General features: G+C 43.4%; 1 protein-coding gene across 1 annotated transcript; it reads right to left on the bottom strand.

Moving 5' to 3' along the window:
* Positions 1 to 329: 329 nt before the first annotated feature.
* Positions 330 to 19,365, bottom strand: LOC311108959 (cadherin-20-like; the record flags this gene model as incomplete). The annotated part of the gene is made up of 11 exons (XM_084151740.1): positions 330 to 859; positions 1,144 to 1,395; positions 3,607 to 3,724; positions 4,035 to 4,156; positions 7,155 to 7,291; positions 12,020 to 12,273; positions 12,679 to 12,866; positions 14,185 to 14,352; positions 14,868 to 14,987; positions 15,705 to 15,999; positions 19,129 to 19,365. 11 exons carry the CDS (start codon positions 19,363 to 19,365, stop codon positions 330 to 332), a joined length of 2,421 nt encoding a protein of 806 aa, XP_084007866.1.
* Positions 19,366 to 20,073: the final 708 nt, after the last annotated feature.

Below are 20,073 nucleotides of genomic sequence, written 5' to 3'. Positions count from 1 at the left end.
TCAGGGCTCCAAGGCTGTGGAGAACAGGCGATGCTTAGCTGTGCTATCGCAAGTGCTACAGTTATATGGCGGTCTCCTGTCGCTCAATTGGTAGAGGATGGCGCTTACAATGCCAGGGTTGTGGGTTCGATTCCCATGGGGGGCCAGTATGAAAAATTGATGCACTTATTAAACTGTAAGTCGCTCTGGATAAGAGCGTCTGCTAAATGACTAAAATGTAATGGCGAGCATACCTTTCAAACTCTCTATTTCTCTGTCATTGTCTCTGTTTATTGTCTTTCTCTAAGGTGTGTGTATGTAGGGGGGAGTCTCTCGTTCCTTCCTCCCCTCTACCACATGGGAGGGTTGTTCGTCTCTAGAGCCCCGTACATCTCTGCCAGTTTCTTAAATCTGGGCCCCCAGTCATTGAGATAGTCGTACTCATGATCAGTACTGGAGCACCCAGACTGCAGCGAGCTCAGGGACTCGGCCACCGATCCCTCCCCCTCGTAGGCGTATGTCTGCAGGGAGTCGTAAGGCGGGGCGCAGGGGTTCAGATCCGCCTCCAGAAGCTTAGATAGCACATACCCCTGAACGTTGCTGTTTCCATCACCACAACCGCTACCCGGCCCTCCCACTGATGCCAGGGGAACGTAGCGCGACAGGCTCTCAATCTCAGGCAGCATGTCCTGACGTTGCTTCCCCACTAGGTGGGCCTCGCGGGGGTTCCACATGGCAGCGATGTCGAAGGCCTCGGTGTCCTCCTCTCCGCCCCCCTCATCATCGTAGCGGACAATGTTCTCGTGGATGTTGTCTTCCTCATCGTGCAGGTAGGGCTTCTTACGGTGGCTCCGGAGGGACAACATGAGCAGGATCATCACTAGAGGAGAGAAAAGAGACATGGTCAGATACAACAGAAACCCAAAATATGGGAGTTTATTAATAGTTGCTTTAGTGAATTTAGTGAGTAGGTTTACAGGACTAAGACATTCAAAAGAAGAAGCATAGATACGGTAAAATAGGGTTTGTCTAGATTGGAATTTGATGTTCTGTATATACATACACAATAGGAATATACAGTAGCTTAAAAAGTAAATATAAAGCAGATCAACAGTGGAGAAAATAATTCCATAGGTGAAGAACAAGAAGAAGATCATGATCTACCGAGCAGGACGAAGATACATGCCAGTATGGCGATGAGCGCCCCTCTGCTCAGACTAGCCGGGAGGTGGTAGGCCTCAGCATTACAGGACATAACGTTGCCGTCCACATCACAGCTACACACACGGATGGTCAGGGTGCTGGTGCTGGTCTGGACCGGCTGCTCTCCATCTGAGATGAAGATAGGAAGGTAGTAGACTGACTGATCCTGCTGAGACCAGCCCCCACGACGCGTCAGGATCCATGCTGTGTTGTCTACATCAGGGACAGAGAGAGAGAAAAGCCTGGTTAGACAAAGTATATCATATGATACATTATTATTAATATCCAGGTGTTGTCTGCAACAGGATAGAGAGAGAGGGGCCTGGTTAGGTGTCTTATACAGTGCCTTCAGAAAGTATTCATACCCCTTGACTTATTTCACATTTTGTTGTGTTACAGCCTGAATTCAAAAATGATTAAATACCCCATAATGACGAAGTGAAAACATGTTTTTAGAAATTGTTATACATTTATTGAAAATGAAATACAGAAATATCTGATTTACATAAGTATTCACACCCCAGAGTCAATACTTTTTAGAAGCAACTTTGGCAGCGATTATACCTGTTAGTCTTTCTGGGTAAGTCTCTAAGAGCTTTCTACACCTGGTTTGTGCAATATTGGCCACATTTTTTTTTCAAAAGTCCTCAAGCTCTGCCAAATGTGTTGTGTATCATTGCTAGACAACCATTTTCAGATCTTGACATAGATTTTCCTAGTAGATTTAAGTCAAAACTGTAACTCGGTAACTCAGGAACATTCACTGTCTTCTTGGTGTGCAACTCCAGTGTAGATTTGGTATTGTGTTTTAGGTTATTGTTCTACTGAAAGGTGAATTTATCTCCCAGTGTCTGGTGGAAAGCAGACTGAACCAGGTTTTCCTCTAGGATGTTGACTGTACTTGGTTATTTTTTTTATTCTGAAACAATACCCAGTCCTTAAAGATTACAAGCATACCCATAACATGATGCAGCCACCACTATGCTTGAAAATATGGAGAGTGGTACTCAGTAATGTGTTGTATTGGATCTGCCCCAAAACAACACTTTGTATTCAGGACTAAAAGTTAATTGCTTTGCCACATTTTTTGCAGTATTACTTTAGTGCCTTGTTGAAAACAGGATGCATGTTTTGGAATGTTTTTATTCTGTATAGGCTTCCTTCTTTTTCACTCAGTCAATTAGACTAGTATTGTGGAGTAACTACAATGTTGTTGAGCCATCCTCAGTTTTCTCCTATCACAGCCATTCAACTCTGTAACTGTTTTAATTGGCCTCATGGTGAAATCCCTGAGCGGTTTCCTTCCTCTCCGGCAACTGAGTTAGGAAGGATGTCTGTATCTTTGTAGTGACTGAGTGTATTGATACACCATCAAAAGTGCAATGAATAACTTCACAATGCTCAAAGTGATATTCAATGTCAAAAATATATATTTTGTACCCATCTACCAATAGGTGCCCTTCTTTGCGAGGCATTGGAAAACCTCCCTGGTCTTTGTGGTTGAATCTGTGTTTGAAATTCACTGCACGACTCAGGGACCTTATAGATAATTGTATGTGTGGGGTACAGAGGTGAGGTAGTCATTCAAAAATCATGATAAACACTATTATTGCACACAGAGTGAGTCCATTAAACTTATTATGTGACTTGTTAAGCACATTTTTACTCCTGAATTTATTTAGGCTTGCCATAACAAAGGGGTTGAATACCTATTGACTCAAGACATTTCAGCTTTTCATAAAAAAAAACATAATTCCACTTTGACATTATGGGGTATTGTGTGTAGGCCACTGACAAAGAAATATCAATTTAATCCATTTTAAACAGAACAAATTGTGGGAAAAGTCAAGGGCTGTTTCTCAAACTGTTTGGGGCCGGGGATCCCTTTTGTGAAATCATATTCATCAGCGACCCCCTTATAACTTGAGTGAGATAAACATAGTATACAAGGAGTTTTACTGTCTTTGCAGTGCAAGTCTCAGGCCCTGGGAAGGAACATTTTAAAGGCCCAGCTCTTGGCATCGGAGAGAACATTTTGCAGTTTTCAAGCAAATTTCCTGCAATTCTACACATTTTGTCATGGGGCAGAGAGATTTTTTGTATTGCAGCTTTTAAGCTAATATCCTGCAATTCTACATATTTTGCCATTGGGCAGAGAGAAAACTTAGCAGTTTTAAGCTTAAAGCTATAGTATGCGGACCCCACTTTGAGAACCCCCTGTTATATAAAACAGAGAGATCTGCCTCACATACAACAAGGTAACTGTAATTATAACCGCAAATGACTGAGTTAGACAAATAGTGCTGAATTGGCTTAGCAGTTGATGAAAAATAATACCCAGAAAAAAAGGTGATATGTGGTGCAAAAATCAGTGTCCAGGAAGTCATGTGGGTTTTACTGCTGTATAAAAAAGTATTTATTTACCTTGGTTGTCTCTAAGGGTGAAGTTGGGGTTGTTTGCTGCCTCTGGGGCCAGGCTGTAGTAGAAGTGATGACCTCCCAGAGGATCATCTGGGTCTACTGCCGTCACTGTCTGAATCAGCTGAGGTCACCGGACAACCAGACAACAGCCAGGGGAGGGGAGAGAGAGACAGTCAGGTCAGTAACCTTGAGACAGGTTGTGAGTGAAACTGACATAGCACAGAAATGCAAATTATGCATCTATTAATTAATATTGATGCGTATGCACATATTTTGCTGCAGTATGTCATCAATTTGAGTAATTCTTCATATGATAAGATTACAGGTCTGCAAATACTGGTTACTGGTCTGCCTCTGTCCAGGTCTTACATGTGTATTTATGTGTGTGTGTGTGTGTGTGTGTCTATGAAAGTGTGTGTGTGCCTCTGTACCTGTCCAGCATTTGCGCGCTCACAGACAAAGGCTTCAAAGTACTGTGTCAGCGATGGAGGGTTATCATTCACATCCAGAATCTTCACGGCTACAGACACACTCCCGATCATCCTGGGGTTATCTGGAATATAACACACACACACATTACTGTATAAGACTTGCATGCACTCACACACACTCATGCACACATACACACACACACGCACACTTTACTGTACAAGACACACATAAACATTACTGTACACTATAAACCCCAAGACATTTTTTGTTCAAATACTTCTTGTAAGTTGAACTCAAAGTCAATGAAAAGTCATTATTACTTAAAATGTTTATGTGGTACTGACTCAAAACTAAATGAGAAGGCTTGATTGTAACCCTTACCGTTCTAAAGATATAACCCATAATATAGGCGCTACGTTTATTCCTTCTTTCTATCGTGTATTGGCGGGACGCATTTTACATTCATAAAGCATATCACCGGCTATTCTAAAACTAGGCTACTTGCAGACCGGACCGTTACCCATTTGTTTAGGCTACACCTTGTTCAGTCATGTTACCTCATTAGCTAACTATAGCTAACAACCTGGGGCATGTCCAGCAGGACGCAACGTTTTGGAACATGTTCAGCAGTACGCAACGTTTTGGAACGTTCAGATAGAAATATGCTATGTGGAACAAACATGCCTCTTTGACATGTTGAATAAGGAATAACGTCGGCTCTATTCATGGAATTTCTATCTGCAACGTGACTCGACTACATCACTGGGCGAAACAGTCTTCAGCTCCCGTTCAAAGTCATTAGCCCCCGTTCTACTTTGGGACACCAATGTGACTGCGGGCCTGCGTCTGTGGAACGTTGATAACAATAGCAATGACTCGACCGAGTGACGGAGTTGCAACCCATACTACTTTACCAATACTTTGCAGCACCATCTGGGGATCGTTATATACATTACATTACCAAAAGTATGTGGACACCTGCTCGTCGAACATCTCATTCCAAAATCATGGGCATTAATATGGAGTTGGTCCCCCCTTTGCTGCTATAACAGCCTCCAATCTTCTGGGAAGGCTTTCCACTAGATGTTGGAACACTTGGCATTGCGCATGGTGATCTTAGGCTTGTGTGCGGCTACTCGGCCATTGAAACCCATTTCATGAAGCTCCCGACAAACATTGTACTGATGTTGCTTCCAGAGGCAGTTTGGAACTTAGTTGAGAGTGTTGCGACCGAGGACAGACACAATTTACGTGCTACGCGCTTCAGTACTAGGCGGTCCCGTTCTGTGAGCTTGTGTGGCCTACCACTTTGCGGCTCAGCCGTTGTTGCTCCTAGACGTTTCCACTTCACAATAACAGCACTTACAGTTGACCGGGGCAGCTCTAGCTGGGCAGAAATTTGACAAACTGACTTGTTGGAAAGGTGGCATCCTATGACGGTGCCACGTTGAAAGTCACTGAGCTCTTCAGTAAGGTCATTCTACTGCCAATTTTTGTCTATGGAAATTGCATGGCTGTGTGCTCGATTTTATACACCTGTCAGCAGATTTTACCTTTAAAATTAAGTTGACTAAAATGGCACACGTTTTTTTCTTCATTTTGACAATAAATAGACTAAAACATTATTCAAATGACAGAAATGTGACTTCATGATATTTTTGTCAAAATGACTAAGACTAGACTAAATTTTAAAAAAGAGTGCCAAAATGAACACTGCTGAGCAGTCGACTCTGCCTACTTTCCTCTTTCTTTATCATGCCTCCACTCACAGTACACTGGGCCTAGTGTGCATTACGTCGCACAGAATAAGATTACAATTCAGTTATTCTCCATTATACCAATGGCCATTTGCATGCCTTAATCAACTTTGTAATTGGCAATGGAAATGCAATTAGCAGGCAGTAACTACTTTCTCAGGTTTCATCAAACGATCAATCAATCAATAGCTTGACTTTGGCTCTGCCTGGCTGAGGGTAAATGGCTCTCTGTGCTGCCTCTCAGTGTGTTTGTGTGAGTGTAGACTCCCAGTAAAAACGATCTCTCCATCTCACCCTGGGGCCTTACTAGTTACAACACAGCCCTCCCAGCACGCTTGCTGTAGACTCTGAAGGCACTCGTTCCCATTCCTCTTCTCTCTAATTATGTCTCCACTCACTCATTTTCTTTCTCCCTCACCCATTGTTCTCTCACTGTCTCTATCATAGCAATGTATAGAGAACTCTAGTGCCCAAAAGCCAGTTTTAGCATGGGCAGCGCCAGTGTGGACTTTCACAATTTTTAAGTAGTCAACTGGGTGGGACTTCCTATGGGTTAAGGAAGGATCACATAATTCCATCCAGGTCATGAGGAGGGATCAGACAATGAATTATCCTTGTGAGCAATCATTCCATAAATGGCCAACCTTGGCTTTATACCTGTTCAGATAACACACTCCAGGTGGCAGCATGCACACCTTCAGTTAGTTTACCAACTCATAGAAGTAGTAGAAGAAGAAAATTGACTACTTCAAAATGGAGATGTCCTCAATGGTGCTGCCCGTGTACTCACAGATGACATAATTGGACAGATACAACATTGCGATCTCTATACATCTCTATGGTCTCTCTCTCTCTCTCTCTCTCTCTCTCTCTCTCTCTCTCTCTCTCTCTCTCTCTCTCTCTCTCTCTCTCTCTCGCTTGCTCGCTCTCTCCCTCTCCATTTCCCTCCCTCCCATTCTGATGACCAAATGAGTCATATTTGCCAATTTGACCCAACTAAGGTACCGTTTATTCAATTAAGTCATTAATTAAAAGTAGCTCCCCTCGTTAGTGTGCATTCCAAACAAACACAAACAAAACAAGAGGACTGAAGGTGACTCTCCTGGGTCCTGAATACCAGCAGTGTACAGGTCTGATTTATATTATCACACAATGTAATATGGTAATTTCACTCAAAACAAACCAGATGTGTGTGTATGTCCAGTATACTGTATGTGTATGTGGCGTCATCCCAAATGGCACCATGTTCATTATGTAGTGCACTTTTTTGTAGACAATAGGGACTCAGACTATAATGTGCGTCTATAACAGCATCAGTCTGCCCAGTGTGTGCTGTGCTGTGGTGTACTGTATGTGACTTACTCATCTCCATGGCCAGGACGGTGATGTTATGCCAGGAGATCTCCTCTCTGTCCAAAGGAAGCACTGTCATCAACGCCCCGGAAGTGATGTCAATGTAGAAGTATTTCCCCAGGTCAGTGGTCCTCTCTATGGAATACCTGGTGACAGAGGGAAAGAAGGTTAAACAATGTTGAGTAACACTCATCTGATATATACATACTTATATTTATCTATTGCTGAGCTTAGTGTGTGCACATGTGTGTTTGTGTGTGTGTAAGTGTGAGAGAGTGCGTGAGCACACATGAGTGCAGATTAATACACGTGTGTGTTAGTGTGATAAGGTGTTGTGATTTAGGTTGGAGAAATGACAAACTGCCTCAAACCGTCCCAGTTTTGATAAGGTCTAATCAGAGATATCTCTGCCCTTTGCCAAACTGAGCTGAGGACACACAGACCTGCAGCACAAAGCTGGGGTGGGTGTGTGCACAGCCTGACACATCTCCTGCCACGGCACCTCTTTCCAAAACGCTCCTCAGAGAACTCCACGCAACAATGAGTAGACAGACAGAAACTCAGAGAAGAAGCCAGATGAATAGAGAGGGGAACACTGCTTCAGGACAGTTTAAGCTCATACTCATAGTGTCTCAAAGAAGGAGTGCTGATCTAGGATCAGTTTGGTCTTTTAGATCAAAATGAATAATATTACAGGGACGGGGACGGGGGTCTGATCCTACTCTGAGACCAGAGGAGGCTGGTGAAAGGAGCTATAGGATGACGGGCTCACTGTAATTGTTGGCATGCCGTTCCATTAATTCCACTACAGACATTCAAATGTTTCTGTCCTCCTATAGCTCCTCCTACCAGCCACCTCTGTCTGAGACACTTTATGGGTCTAAAGTCTATCCAGGTTTCCTACTGGGAAAGACCTGAAAGACCACACATATGTTCTGTGCATAGAGACCCCTCTATATTCTCTCTCTCTCTCTCTCTCTCTCTCTCTCTCTCTCTCTCTCTCTCTCTCTCTCTCTCTCTCTCTCTCTCTCTCTCACTGTCTCTCTCTCTCTCTCTCTCTCTCTCTCTCTCTCTCTCTCTCTCTCTCTCTCTCTCTCTCTCTCTCTCTCTATCTGTCTCCCTCTCAGTCTATATCATGCTATATCTCAATGCTGTCTCTCACACACTCTCCCTCTCCATCTCCCCTCTCCTACGATCTCCTTCCCTCCTCATTTCCATCTTTCCTCCAACGACAACATGACTGGCAGACACAGTCAAACACACACACATCATAGAGTGATATTAATAGTTATTCTTTAGGGGGATCTTCCCCTGCAATGGCTGTGCCAGTCATGGCTGGGTTCATTCCCTTGGCATAATGGTTTCCAACACACACACACACAGTCAAATCAGTAAAGGAGGGAGCACTGCTTGCTGTTCCACATCTCCTGGTGTGTGTGTGTGTCTGTAGGGTTTGATCAGAGAGAGAGAGAGAGAGAGAGAAAACATTTGTGATGAGAGAGAGAGAAAAGCTTATATTTTTCTCTCCCTTTTAACTCTCTCATCGCCCTATTCCCCAGTGCACTATATAGGGAATAACGTGCCATTTAGGATGTAACCTGGGACTGAGGAGTTGTAAAGCATTGACTACAGCCACATTATCTAAGAGACAATACCAACCTAGCTTTACAAAGAGGAATAACATTGGAAATACCAGCATCTGAAAGGCTGCTAATTTTAATGGAACCAGAAATAATTTAGTAGTATGTGTCTCCAGTTTAAAATTAGCATTTTCAAAAATATTCCTTGTCATCATAACAAATCTTATATCCCAACTTTTTCAATAATTAGTTTGTCACCTTTCCAAAAACCTTTAGCCTCAAGTTGTTGCGTAAATGTTGAGAGGTAGCAGTTTCAGACGAGATTATTAGAGTAGGCAGGTTAAACCTGTTTTGGTGGTTTCTGGTATATCATCAAAATAACAAAATTACAGTACGTTTTTGAAGTAATTCAGCAGTTTCATTTTACCTGATTAAGTACAATACCATTGGAAATTATTGTTGAAAGTTCAATTTATATTCCTAAAACTTAAGATGAAAATAATGCTGTGGCTGCTTCCTGTTGACAAGACATATTGATATTTGCCCAATGTCAAAACACAGTTTTAAAAGGGTCCAAATCATTAACCAATATGCAGAAAACGTTTGTGATATATTGAAAACATAAACATAAATGTACTATCTACACATTCATGTGCAACAATAGTAATCATATTAGTGTTTTTTTAAACGAGCACCTTATCAAAAACCACATGGAAACAGGATATTACTTTACATCACTGGTTAGAAGACAACCTGCAGAACACAGTCAGCTACATTTTGGAATGTTGCATTTTGATACGGGGGTCAACAAAACAGAAAGAGAAACGCAGCACTGTTTTGTCAATCACTTATATCGATTATCATGTTCAAATCAATTGCACAAGAGGGGGGAGATTAGGTTACAAGTCCTGTTAAAACTAACACAGCTCAAAAAACACACCGAATCTGGGAATAATGTGAACATCACTGGTTAGAGGACAATTTGTAGAAGACAGCTAGCTACATTTTAAAGTTTAGCAGTTTGATTCAAGTGGGTCGCAATGTGGTAAGTGTAACGCAACACTTTTTTTGTTAATCACTTCCATTGATAATATGCTGGAATCAATGGAAAAGGGGGCGCTGTTTAAACTAACACTTTACGAAGGCCACACGGAAACTTGGAATAACCTATTCAGATGAGAATTTGTAGAAGCACAGCAAAATTCGATCTGTAAATTGAACACTGTGGGTGTTCAATTACACACTTTTGAAGTGCTTATGAGGATCTCCAGAAAGTGTTGAATTTACACTTTTCAAAGTGTTGCCCTTTTAACACCGATCGTTTCCAACACCAGTGGCATTAAAATGTTACACTACCTCAGTGTGAAATGTACAATGTTATGGCATTCACTAATACCTTCACAGCAAATTCTCCAGTGTTAAATCAACACTGAGAGTGTTACATTTAAAAAGGGTCCAGTTTCTGTATGGGTCCACCCTTTTCAGTGTTAAATTAGCACACTGCTTAGTGTAAAGCCTTATTTGCATATTTCCAAGAGTGCCTTGCTTTTCAAGTAAATTGTAGAGTTACAACCCATGACTGTATTTGTTAGTGACAGAGACATGGTTGTTGCATTCATCCATTTTCAGTACTATGCACTTCACCAAGTGAGATCCTAAGCGAATATGTTATAATTAAAATGTAATTATTTAACAACACAACACATAATTTATAAGGCCTTATTTTGAAGGCCTAGTTTCACCCTAATACATTGGCCTGACACTCATGGTTTACAGGCAAAATGAAGACAGCAAGTTACAACGTGATGTGTAATTCCTATTGGAATCCTGCCAGAGTGGGGCTATCCAACATTTGCATTCAAAATGACTGCCAGGTTGGGAAGACTAAGGTATGAGACTACCTTTAGCTTATAAACTGGAACAACTATTTCAGTAAGGGATGCAATAAGTCCATACAACAGATTGAATTAGCTTAGAAAAATGTATGTTATTTACATATGTATAAGATTAATTAATCAATCAACATGCAAAAACATAGATATTGAAACAAACAATTCTGAAAATCAAACTGCAATAGATTATGCTAGGAAATATGATAATGATGGGTGTCGTTTTGGTTTACTGGTTATACTGGTTATTTTATATCAATGAGTGTTAATTTAACACTCACATAATTAATTTATCACCTGAATCAACACTAATACACTGTTGATTTTACTGCAATACTGCTCACTGCCTCCAACTTTCTTGACTAAAGTGTTTCATAGAGCTGTCAGTCAAGGCGAGCTCTTGAATATAAGCTCCCCGCCCATTCAGCCTGTCTTTTCAAACTTCCTGGTAGTTAGCCATGAGAGGAAAAAGTACTTTGAAGTAATAGTTTGACTTTCAAATCCATGTATTGGTGTGTGGCCAGTGACTTTTATAGACAGACCGCACAGAATGATCTGTTCCATTTGAGGAAGAAAATGATAGCTGCGTTCTAAGTCATGTATGACAAAATCCACGGTACAAAACCAAAGATGTTGATATATTTTAAGCAATTGTTCTTATGTCAATGTGTTGACTATGAACTTTTACGCTAACATCACCAATGTGAAATAAAAAGGATGTGTAATTCCCTCCATTTCGATGGGATCAAAACATCAGCTTGGGTAATGTTGTAACACATTCTATACTGTCCACATCATGGAAAGTAGTGTAATATACATTCATTAGATATGGCAAAATAATTCAATATCTTAATTTAGGATGATAGTAAATGAAGCAAACACAGATTGTTTCAATAATCACATATATTTCACCATTTAGAGATTCAAAATAGGGTCTGTGCAGCAGGCTGAACGTTTGATTAATTAGAGGTGCGGTCTGGAGAGTGAGGCGGCTGCGTCTCAAATGTAATGCACTATATAAGGAATAGGGTGCCATTTGGGGTGCACAGCTCCCCTCCAACCCGACATCTGCTCTGAGAGTGAGGTAAACACACTGACTCTGCATAATTGAAAACAATGGGAAAGTCCCCTAATACCACACAATGGCAGAAAGCTTTGACTGATTAGGGTCCTCGCCAGGTCATCATCATTACCACCATACTCATCCAATTAACAAAAATCACATAGCCTACTGTCTCCATCACTCAGAGTTGTCACATCAGCTCAATGGCTTTTGAATATAGCCTTGTAGACTCCAATATCATACCGCCCCCATCTGGTATCATACTGCCACCTTTTGGCCATTTGATTGCATTACATGGACAGTGCTGGTGTTATTTTGTTGTTGTTTTAACCCCATCCTCACCTGATGGAGGTGTTGGCAGCATCGGGGTCTCTAGCGGAGACCGTCATAAACACTTTGCTGATCTCTGCGTCCTCAGGGACCTCTATGTAGTAGGCAGCCGAGCCAAACTCTGGGGGTTCGTCCACATCCTCTACGCTGACGTGAACGATGGTGACATGGCTGAATGGGCCCTTATCCAGGAAACGGTGGTCAAGGTGTATGTTGGCTCCTTCTATCTTCAGAGTGTAGCTTGCCTTGCTCTCAAAGTTCAGAGGCTAGAGGAGAGAGAGAGACATGCTGACAGCTTTAGTAGGTATGGTGTATCATAGGTAAGTATCATTCATATAAATACTCAAGGAAAGATGTAGGTTTAAGATGTAGACTTAAGTCTATCTCAAGTCTGAATCAGGCCCCAAGACACCTTCACTAAACAAGCAGAGGTTTACAGGTATGTTGAGAAAGAATCCATTAAGAGAGAATCAGCTGTTTATCAATCAAAAAATGATTCTAAACTTGTTCTCTGGACTAAATTGAGGTCAATGTGACTCATATCTGCTGTGTCGACTCCACTGTCAGTGGCCCTGAAAGCATGAAAGCATGTCATTGATGTCTACCCTGTGTGTGTTTGTGTATGCGTGCTTTCATTGATGTTACCTTTCAGGTTTGTCTACCCTCTGTACCTTTTTGATGGTGATGATGCCAAACAGGTTGGTGGGGTCTGTGTTGATGTCGAAGGTGTCCCTCCCGTCTCCGTCGATTATGCTGTACCTCATCTCTGCATTGATGCCAATGTCACGGTCCTTCGCCCGGATTCGACCCACAACAGACCCCACCAGAGCCGACTCTGGAACACTCATCTGGTACAGCTCTGAGAGGGTGAAAAAGGGAGGAAGGGTGAGTGAGAGAAAGAGAGAGAGAGAGAGAGAGAGACATGTTAATCCAGGTTCAAATCAGTTCAACAGATATTTGGTCAGCTCTTATGTCTTGTATCCTCCCCATATTTAGAAACATATTCACATCCCAAATAAATGTAGTAATTAGAAAAACAGTTGAGTGGTGTCCAATGCAACCGCAGAGCTGTGTGGCCTTAAATTTCCATAACAAAACATGGGTTGTTTCCTTTATACTCGGGATGATGTTTGCTGGGTGATGTTCTAATGTTTTTAGCCATGAGCCCTGGGTGAATATCCATAACAACTGTGTGTTTGAGTCAAAACATTTTGGTGAATATCTATTGTTGTGTGTCAGGTTGGGTACTATGTCAGCAAAATAGATAAATAAATAAAGGTAGACAGAGAGAAATCAAGTTTTAGTTCATAAAGCAGTTAGAACATGTTTGCCCATTCTTCCTCTAGAGGGCACCAAACCTCTTTAATTACACCAAGACATTAAGAGGACAAACCCATAAACCCAGAGTACAGACTGTTGAGCACAAATTGGTTCAGACTGAGAGCCGGTTCGTAAATTGGGATGTATTGTCTTATGGGTCAACGAGAATTTAATTTAAACAATTTAACCTCTTTTCAAAAACAGGGGTGACAGCGGTTCCCAATTTGAGGTGCTCCTACTGTCCGAACTGAAGCGGTCACACGTTATGGTTGTCAGACAAGTGCCCCCATAGCTTCTCACAATGTATTAAAGTCTCACTCAAGTGATGGCACTAATTGGAGAGAAGAGGGGGAAGGGGGACGAGAGGGAAGAGAGAGAGAAGTAAGGGGTGGGGGTGGGGTTCCGAGGAGGAGACGAGACCACCAGTCAGGCAGACAGCTAGGGGACGGCTTGTGGCCGAGGATAGCCAGATAAGAGAGAGAGATATTGAGAGGGGGATAGACAGATAGACAGATGACCTGCTGAGGTTGTTAATGAGGAGAGCAGGAAAGGGGCCAATCAAAGAGACAGCATGGGTCCGGAATGGGACTGGTTGCCGGGTAAGGAGAGGGGGGGGGGGGATAGAAAGAGAGGGAGGGGCATAAGGTGGCTGGTGGCCGAGGAGAGGAGGGGGAGAAGGAGAGAGGGAGGGGGTGGGTGGTAAGTCGCTCTGGATAAGTGCGTCTTGCTAAATGACTAAAATGTCAAACATGAGAGGGGAAGGAGAGGGTTAACAAGAATGAAGACAAGGAGGTCAACAGTGAAATTGAAGAAGGGAATCAAAATAAACAATGAGGAGAGGAGTCTCTGGTTCTTACTCTGATCAAACATGGGTGGGTTATCGTTGACGTCACTGAGGGTGATGTTGACCGCTGTGGTTCCGGTCAGACCCCCTAGCTGGCCACCCATGTCCTTGGCCTGGATGATGACGGAGTAGTTCTCCCTGACCTCGCGGTCCATGCCTGCCAGAGACACACGCACCACGCCTGGGGGACAGGGGAGAAACGTGGGAGAGAGAGAGAGAGCGAGAGAGAGAGAGAGGTCACAATTAAAAACAGGGTGATTGGGAGGGTCAGCAGTGCGGTCGTCAGGCAGATTAGGGATGTTCCTTGGATTGCGTCCCAAATGGCACCCTATTACCGACACACTTTTTTGGACCAGAGCCCTAAAGTGCACTATGGAGGAAATAGGGTGCCATTTGGGATGCACAGTGTCTTCTTTTTATGACTAATGTCTTCGCATACTGATTTGCCAGTTCTTACCTTTGGCAGCCAGAAGAGGGCATTCTTAACCAAGTTGATACATTTAAAATCTGTTGTTTTACACTCAGCCTGTATGTTTGTTTGTATGTGTATGCTTCTGGGAGGAGCAAACGTGAGTGCCTCAGCTCTGTGCCAAAACATGGTAATCTACTAACATAACGAAGACACACATTTTGTAATTGCTATCGTTAATGCAGGTCCGATGATTTTTTTACATTATTTCTCCTGTGCTCACATACCAGTCTTGGGCTCTACAGAGAAGTATGGCTGTCCTTGTAGGATGCTGTAGACCACCCTGGCACTGTTACCATACGTAGGGTCATCTGCATCTGTGGCTGTCATCCGAATCACCTCTGTGCCTGGGGAAGGAAGGAGGGAGGGAGGAGAAGAAGAGAGTGACATGGTGAGCAATGTTATTTCCATACAATTGGAATGACTCATTCTATTTGTATGGTTATTTTTGGCCTGTTTACAAAATGGCCTGTCCATCTGCATAAAACTGCTTCAATGTTGACGAATGGTATAGGCTATAAAGGCAACTGTGTCTGTACCTGCGCTCACTGGTGGATTTATAAATATTGTATCCCACTGGTGCAGTGTGTAAGCAGAGACATCATTTTGACATAATGACGAAATTGCAGAACCATCAATACCTTGCCTATTGTGTTCACAGACTGAAACATCCTCATCTCCTTACCATCGTACACTACATAAATACACTGTTTGCTAACTGAACTACTATAATTAAAACTAAGAATACAAGTACTCTTCATGAATTGATGAATGGAATGTTCAGAAGCAGCAGCACAATGTCCAGCTACACTACACACTCTCTAGCTGTGTCTGAAATGGCCCTGGTCAAAAGTTGTGCACTATATAGAGAATTGGGTGCCATTTTGGACGCACCCTATGGGTACGTCCCAGTTCTGTGTGCACTTGCACAGTTCCTGTAACGGGTTTAAAAGAAATGGGTGTAATCATTGGCTTGAGGGAGTTTTCTACTATCTTAAAATCCATGCGAGAAGAGAGGGGAATCGGGACTTTGTCTCTGACCACCACAATCTCCCTTGACTCACCAATGGTTGACATCTCAGGTATGGTGGCCTGGTAGGGCCCATCCAGGAACTTAGGTTCGTTATCATTGATGTCCTGGATTTTGACGATAAACTCAGACTCAGGCTCCAGCGGTCGGTCTGTCTGTCGGTTCCAGGCCTGGGCTCGCAGCAGGTACTGGGCCTTGACCTCGCGGTCCAGCCTCTTGATAGCATGGATGTCGCCTGTACTGTCGTCGATGGTGAAGGTGGTGCCCGCACCGTCGCCTGACAGGATGTACTTGATGGAGCCGTCTGCTAGGTCCATGTCTGAGTGGAGCTGTCGGGGTCACAGGTCAGAGGTTAGGAGTCAAGAGAGCTTAGGGGCCAGAGATCCTATAATATAATAATAATAATAATAATAATAATAATAATAATAATAATAATAATAATAATAATAATAATAATAATAATAATATAGTAATACTGTATATGCCATTAAGCAGATGCTTTTATCCAAAGCGACTTACAGTCATGTGTGCATTCATTTTACATATGGTTGGCCCAGGAATCAAACCCACAATTCTGGCATTGAAAGCACCATGCTCTACCAAATGTTCTATATGTAATTCTATGTTAGACCATACCTTAAAGTAATTTAGGTGTTTGGGCTTGATTTAGCATGGTGTTTACATTTCTTGGGACTATTTGTTTGGTGGCGTTATAGTAACAGGCAAACTACACCAAGCACACCTCAAATACAGTACTTGAAAGTATTTCAGATACTATATTCGACCATTAGAGGTCAAGGACCAGTGTATACATGGTCAAGATAATGCTGTTTGTCTGGGCTCCCTCATGAGACTGATGGTATAGTGTACGTCCCAAATGCACCAAGCATCAACAGGCTCACCAGGCTGCTATTTGACACACAATAGTCTTCTGATTACACAGACTGCGTTCCAAATGTCAAATGTGCAACCAGAGGAAAAAAAAACTCTAGAACACCTTTACTCCACACACAGAGAAGCGTACAAAGCTCTCCCTCACCCTCCATTTGGCAAATCTGACCATAATTATATCCTCCTGATTCCTGCTTATAAGCAAAAACTAAAGGAGGAAGCACCAGTGACTCGGTTAATAAGGAAGTGGTCAGATGACGCAGATGCTAAGCTACAGGACTGTTTGCTAGCACAGTCTGGAATATGTTCCGGGATTCTTCCGATGGCATTCAGGAGTACACCACATCAGTCACTGGCTTCATCAATAAGTGCATCGATGACCTCGTCCCCACAGTGACCGTACGTACATACCCCAACCAGAAGCCATGGAATACAGGCAACATCCACACTGAGCTAAAGGGTAGAGCTGCCGCTTTCAAGGAGCGGGACTCTAACCCGGACGCTAAAAGAAATCCCGCTATGCCCTCCGACGAACCATCAAACAGGCAAAGAGTCAAAACAGGACTAAGATTGAATCGTACTACACCGGCTCCAGCAAGTATCTTCACTGATATTTTCAACATGTCCCTGACTGAGTCTGTAATAGCAACATGTTTCAAGCAGACCACCATAGTCCCTGTGCCCAAGAACACTAAGATAACCTGCCTAAATGACTACTGACCCGTCGCACTCAAGTCTGTAGCCATGAAGTCCTTTGAAAGGCTGGTCATGGCTCACATCAACACCATTATCCCAGAAACCCTAGACCCACTCCAATATGCATACCGCCCCAACAGATCCACAGATGATACAATCTCTATTGCACTCCACACTGCCAATTCCCACCTGGACAAGAGGAACACCTATGTGAGAATGCTATTCATTGACTACAGCTCAGCGTTCAACACCATAACGCCCTCAAAGCTCATCACAAAGCTAAGGACCCTGGGACTAAACACCTCCCACTGCAACTGGATCCTGGACTTCCTGACGGGCCGCCCCCATATGGTAAGGGTAGGTAACAACACATCTGCCACACTGATCCTCAACACGGGGGCCCCTCAGGGGTGCGTGCTCAGTCCCCTCCTGTACTCCCTGTTCACCCATGACTGCATGGCCAGGCACGACTCCAACACCATCATTAAGTTTGCCGACGACACAACAGTGGTAGGCCTGATCACTGACAATGAAGAGACAGCCTATAGGGAGGAGGTCAGAGACCTGGCCATGTGGTGGCAGGATAACAACCTCTCCCTCAATGTGATCAAGACAAGGAGATGATTGTGGACTGGAGGAATAAAAAGAGGACTGAGCACGCCCCCATTGTCATCAACGGGGCTGTAGTGGAACTGGTTGAGAGCTTCAAGTTCCTTGGTGTCCACATCACCAACAAACTATCATGGTCCAAACACACCAAGACATTTGTGAAGAGGGCACGATAAAGCCTATTCCCCCTCAGGAGACTGAAAAGATTTGGCATGGGTCCTACAGAGGGTAGTGCGTACAGCCCAGTACATCACTGGGGCCAAGCTTCCTGCCATCCAGGACCTCTATACCAGGCGGTGTCAGAGGAGGCCCTAAAAATTGTCAAAGACTCCAGTCACCGTGGTCATAGACTGTTCTCTCTGCTACCGCATGGCAAGCGGTACCGGAGCGCCAAGTCTAGGTCCAAAATGCTTCTTAACAGCTTCTACCCCCAAGCCATAAGACTCCTGACAGCTAATCATGGCTACCTGGACAATTTGCACACTTTTTCTCTTAAAACTGCATTGTTAGTTAAGGGCTTGTAAGTAAGCATTTCACTGTAAGGTCTACACCTGTTGTATTCTGCGCATGTGGCAAATAACATTTGATATGATTTGAAATGCATAGGGTGCCTATGGGCCCTGTTCAAAAGTAGTGCACTATATAGGGAATAGGGTGCCATCTGAGATAGAACAATATTATTAGGTGCAGCTTTAATCACGGTTGGTTGGTCATCAGAAGAAGAACAGTAATCATGTCCAGTTGTCCTGATCAGTGGTGACTGTGGTTCTTATGGGAGCTATAGACACATCCCAAATGGCACCCTATTCTCAATATAATGCACTACGTTTGACCAGCACCCATAGGGCTTTGGTCAAAAGTAGTGCACTACATAGGGAATAGGTTGCCATTATGCAGACTGTGTAATCAGAAGACCATTGTGGGTATGTTAGTGCAAATAGCAGCCTGTTGAGCCTATTGACGCTTGGTGCAATCACTTCCCATTCTGTATATACACAGACACAGACACATACACAGCTCAGCATGCACACCACTCAGGTGTTAAAGTGGCTTGAACATTTGATCAATGATAATAGACCCTGTGGTCGTCAGAGGTAGCGTTCAGCCGACCACGACGATATTTATTGAAAAGTTGAGAGCTGTCAACGAGCAGTTCAATAGTAATGATGGTGGGCATTTAGCAGATGCTTTAATCGAAAATGACATGCAGTTCACACGTGTTCTCTTTGTGTGTGTGTGTGCGTGCTTGTGTGTGGACTCGCCTTTCCTATGTACAGCGGCTCCAGTCCAGTGTACTCCTCCAGCACAAAGAACTGGTTCCATACCCAGCCTCTCTTCACCCTCATCAGCAGCCCTGCTCCACTCTCCTCCTCTGTCCTGGCTCTATCCATACGGCCCTGGACCTCAGACAACAGGGCCAGCAAGGCCAGAGCTATGCTGAGTAGGAGGGTGTAGACAGGCCTACCAACCCCAAGATGGTGGTGATGTCGATCTCCCATGATGGATACTCAACAACAAATCAAATTCTTTTCAAAGTGGTGTTTTGTGTTTCCTTTGGTGATCCGATGACCCAGCGGTGACAGGCCTTTGTCTCTTGTGTCTTGGGAAGGTATTCAAATGGCTACTGTCTCCTTTTCCTGCTTCCTGGAAAGTGAAAAAAGAAAAGAAAAGAAAAGAGAGAAAGCACAGATGAGTTTCAAATCCTCCAAATGTAGATGTCATTATTGGACACTGTGACACTATCGTCCTTGGCCTGTAAGCTCCTTCTCTGTTTCATTATTTATATATTTCCTTCTCTGAAACTATTGAGGAAAGTATGGATGGATGGAAGGATGGAGAGATCCCAGTCTATTGTGTAGAACCACAGATTAGTCTGCTTCTCTCTTCTCCCTTTGTTGAGTGATAATGAATCCTCTGTGCGTGTTTGTGTGTGCGTGTACATGCATGTGTGAGCGTCCATGTGTGTTTGTGTTTGCGTGTGGAAGAGATAGATAGCTGTATTAAAACTCAATGAGTGGGGCCTCTCACGCTGCATATTAAATACATGTAGAGGAGGAGAGGGGAGAGACGGGGAGAGACGGGGGAATGACGGGAGAGAGACGGGGGAGAGGTTACTCCTCTTGGGAATGAGGGTTAGTCTCGGAGGAGCCACGAATGATACCTTCTTGAGCCCTAAGCCCCTGTGCTCTTTCTCCCATTCACCATCT

Source organism: Coregonus lavaretus, assembly GCF_964263955.1.
Source record: "Coregonus lavaretus genome assembly, chromosome: 34".
Lineage (NCBI taxonomy): Eukaryota > Metazoa > Chordata > Actinopteri > Salmoniformes > Salmonidae > Coregonus > Coregonus lavaretus.
The sequence above is the reverse complement of the archived record's forward strand: the minus strand, read 5'-3'. Positions and strand labels throughout refer to the sequence as shown.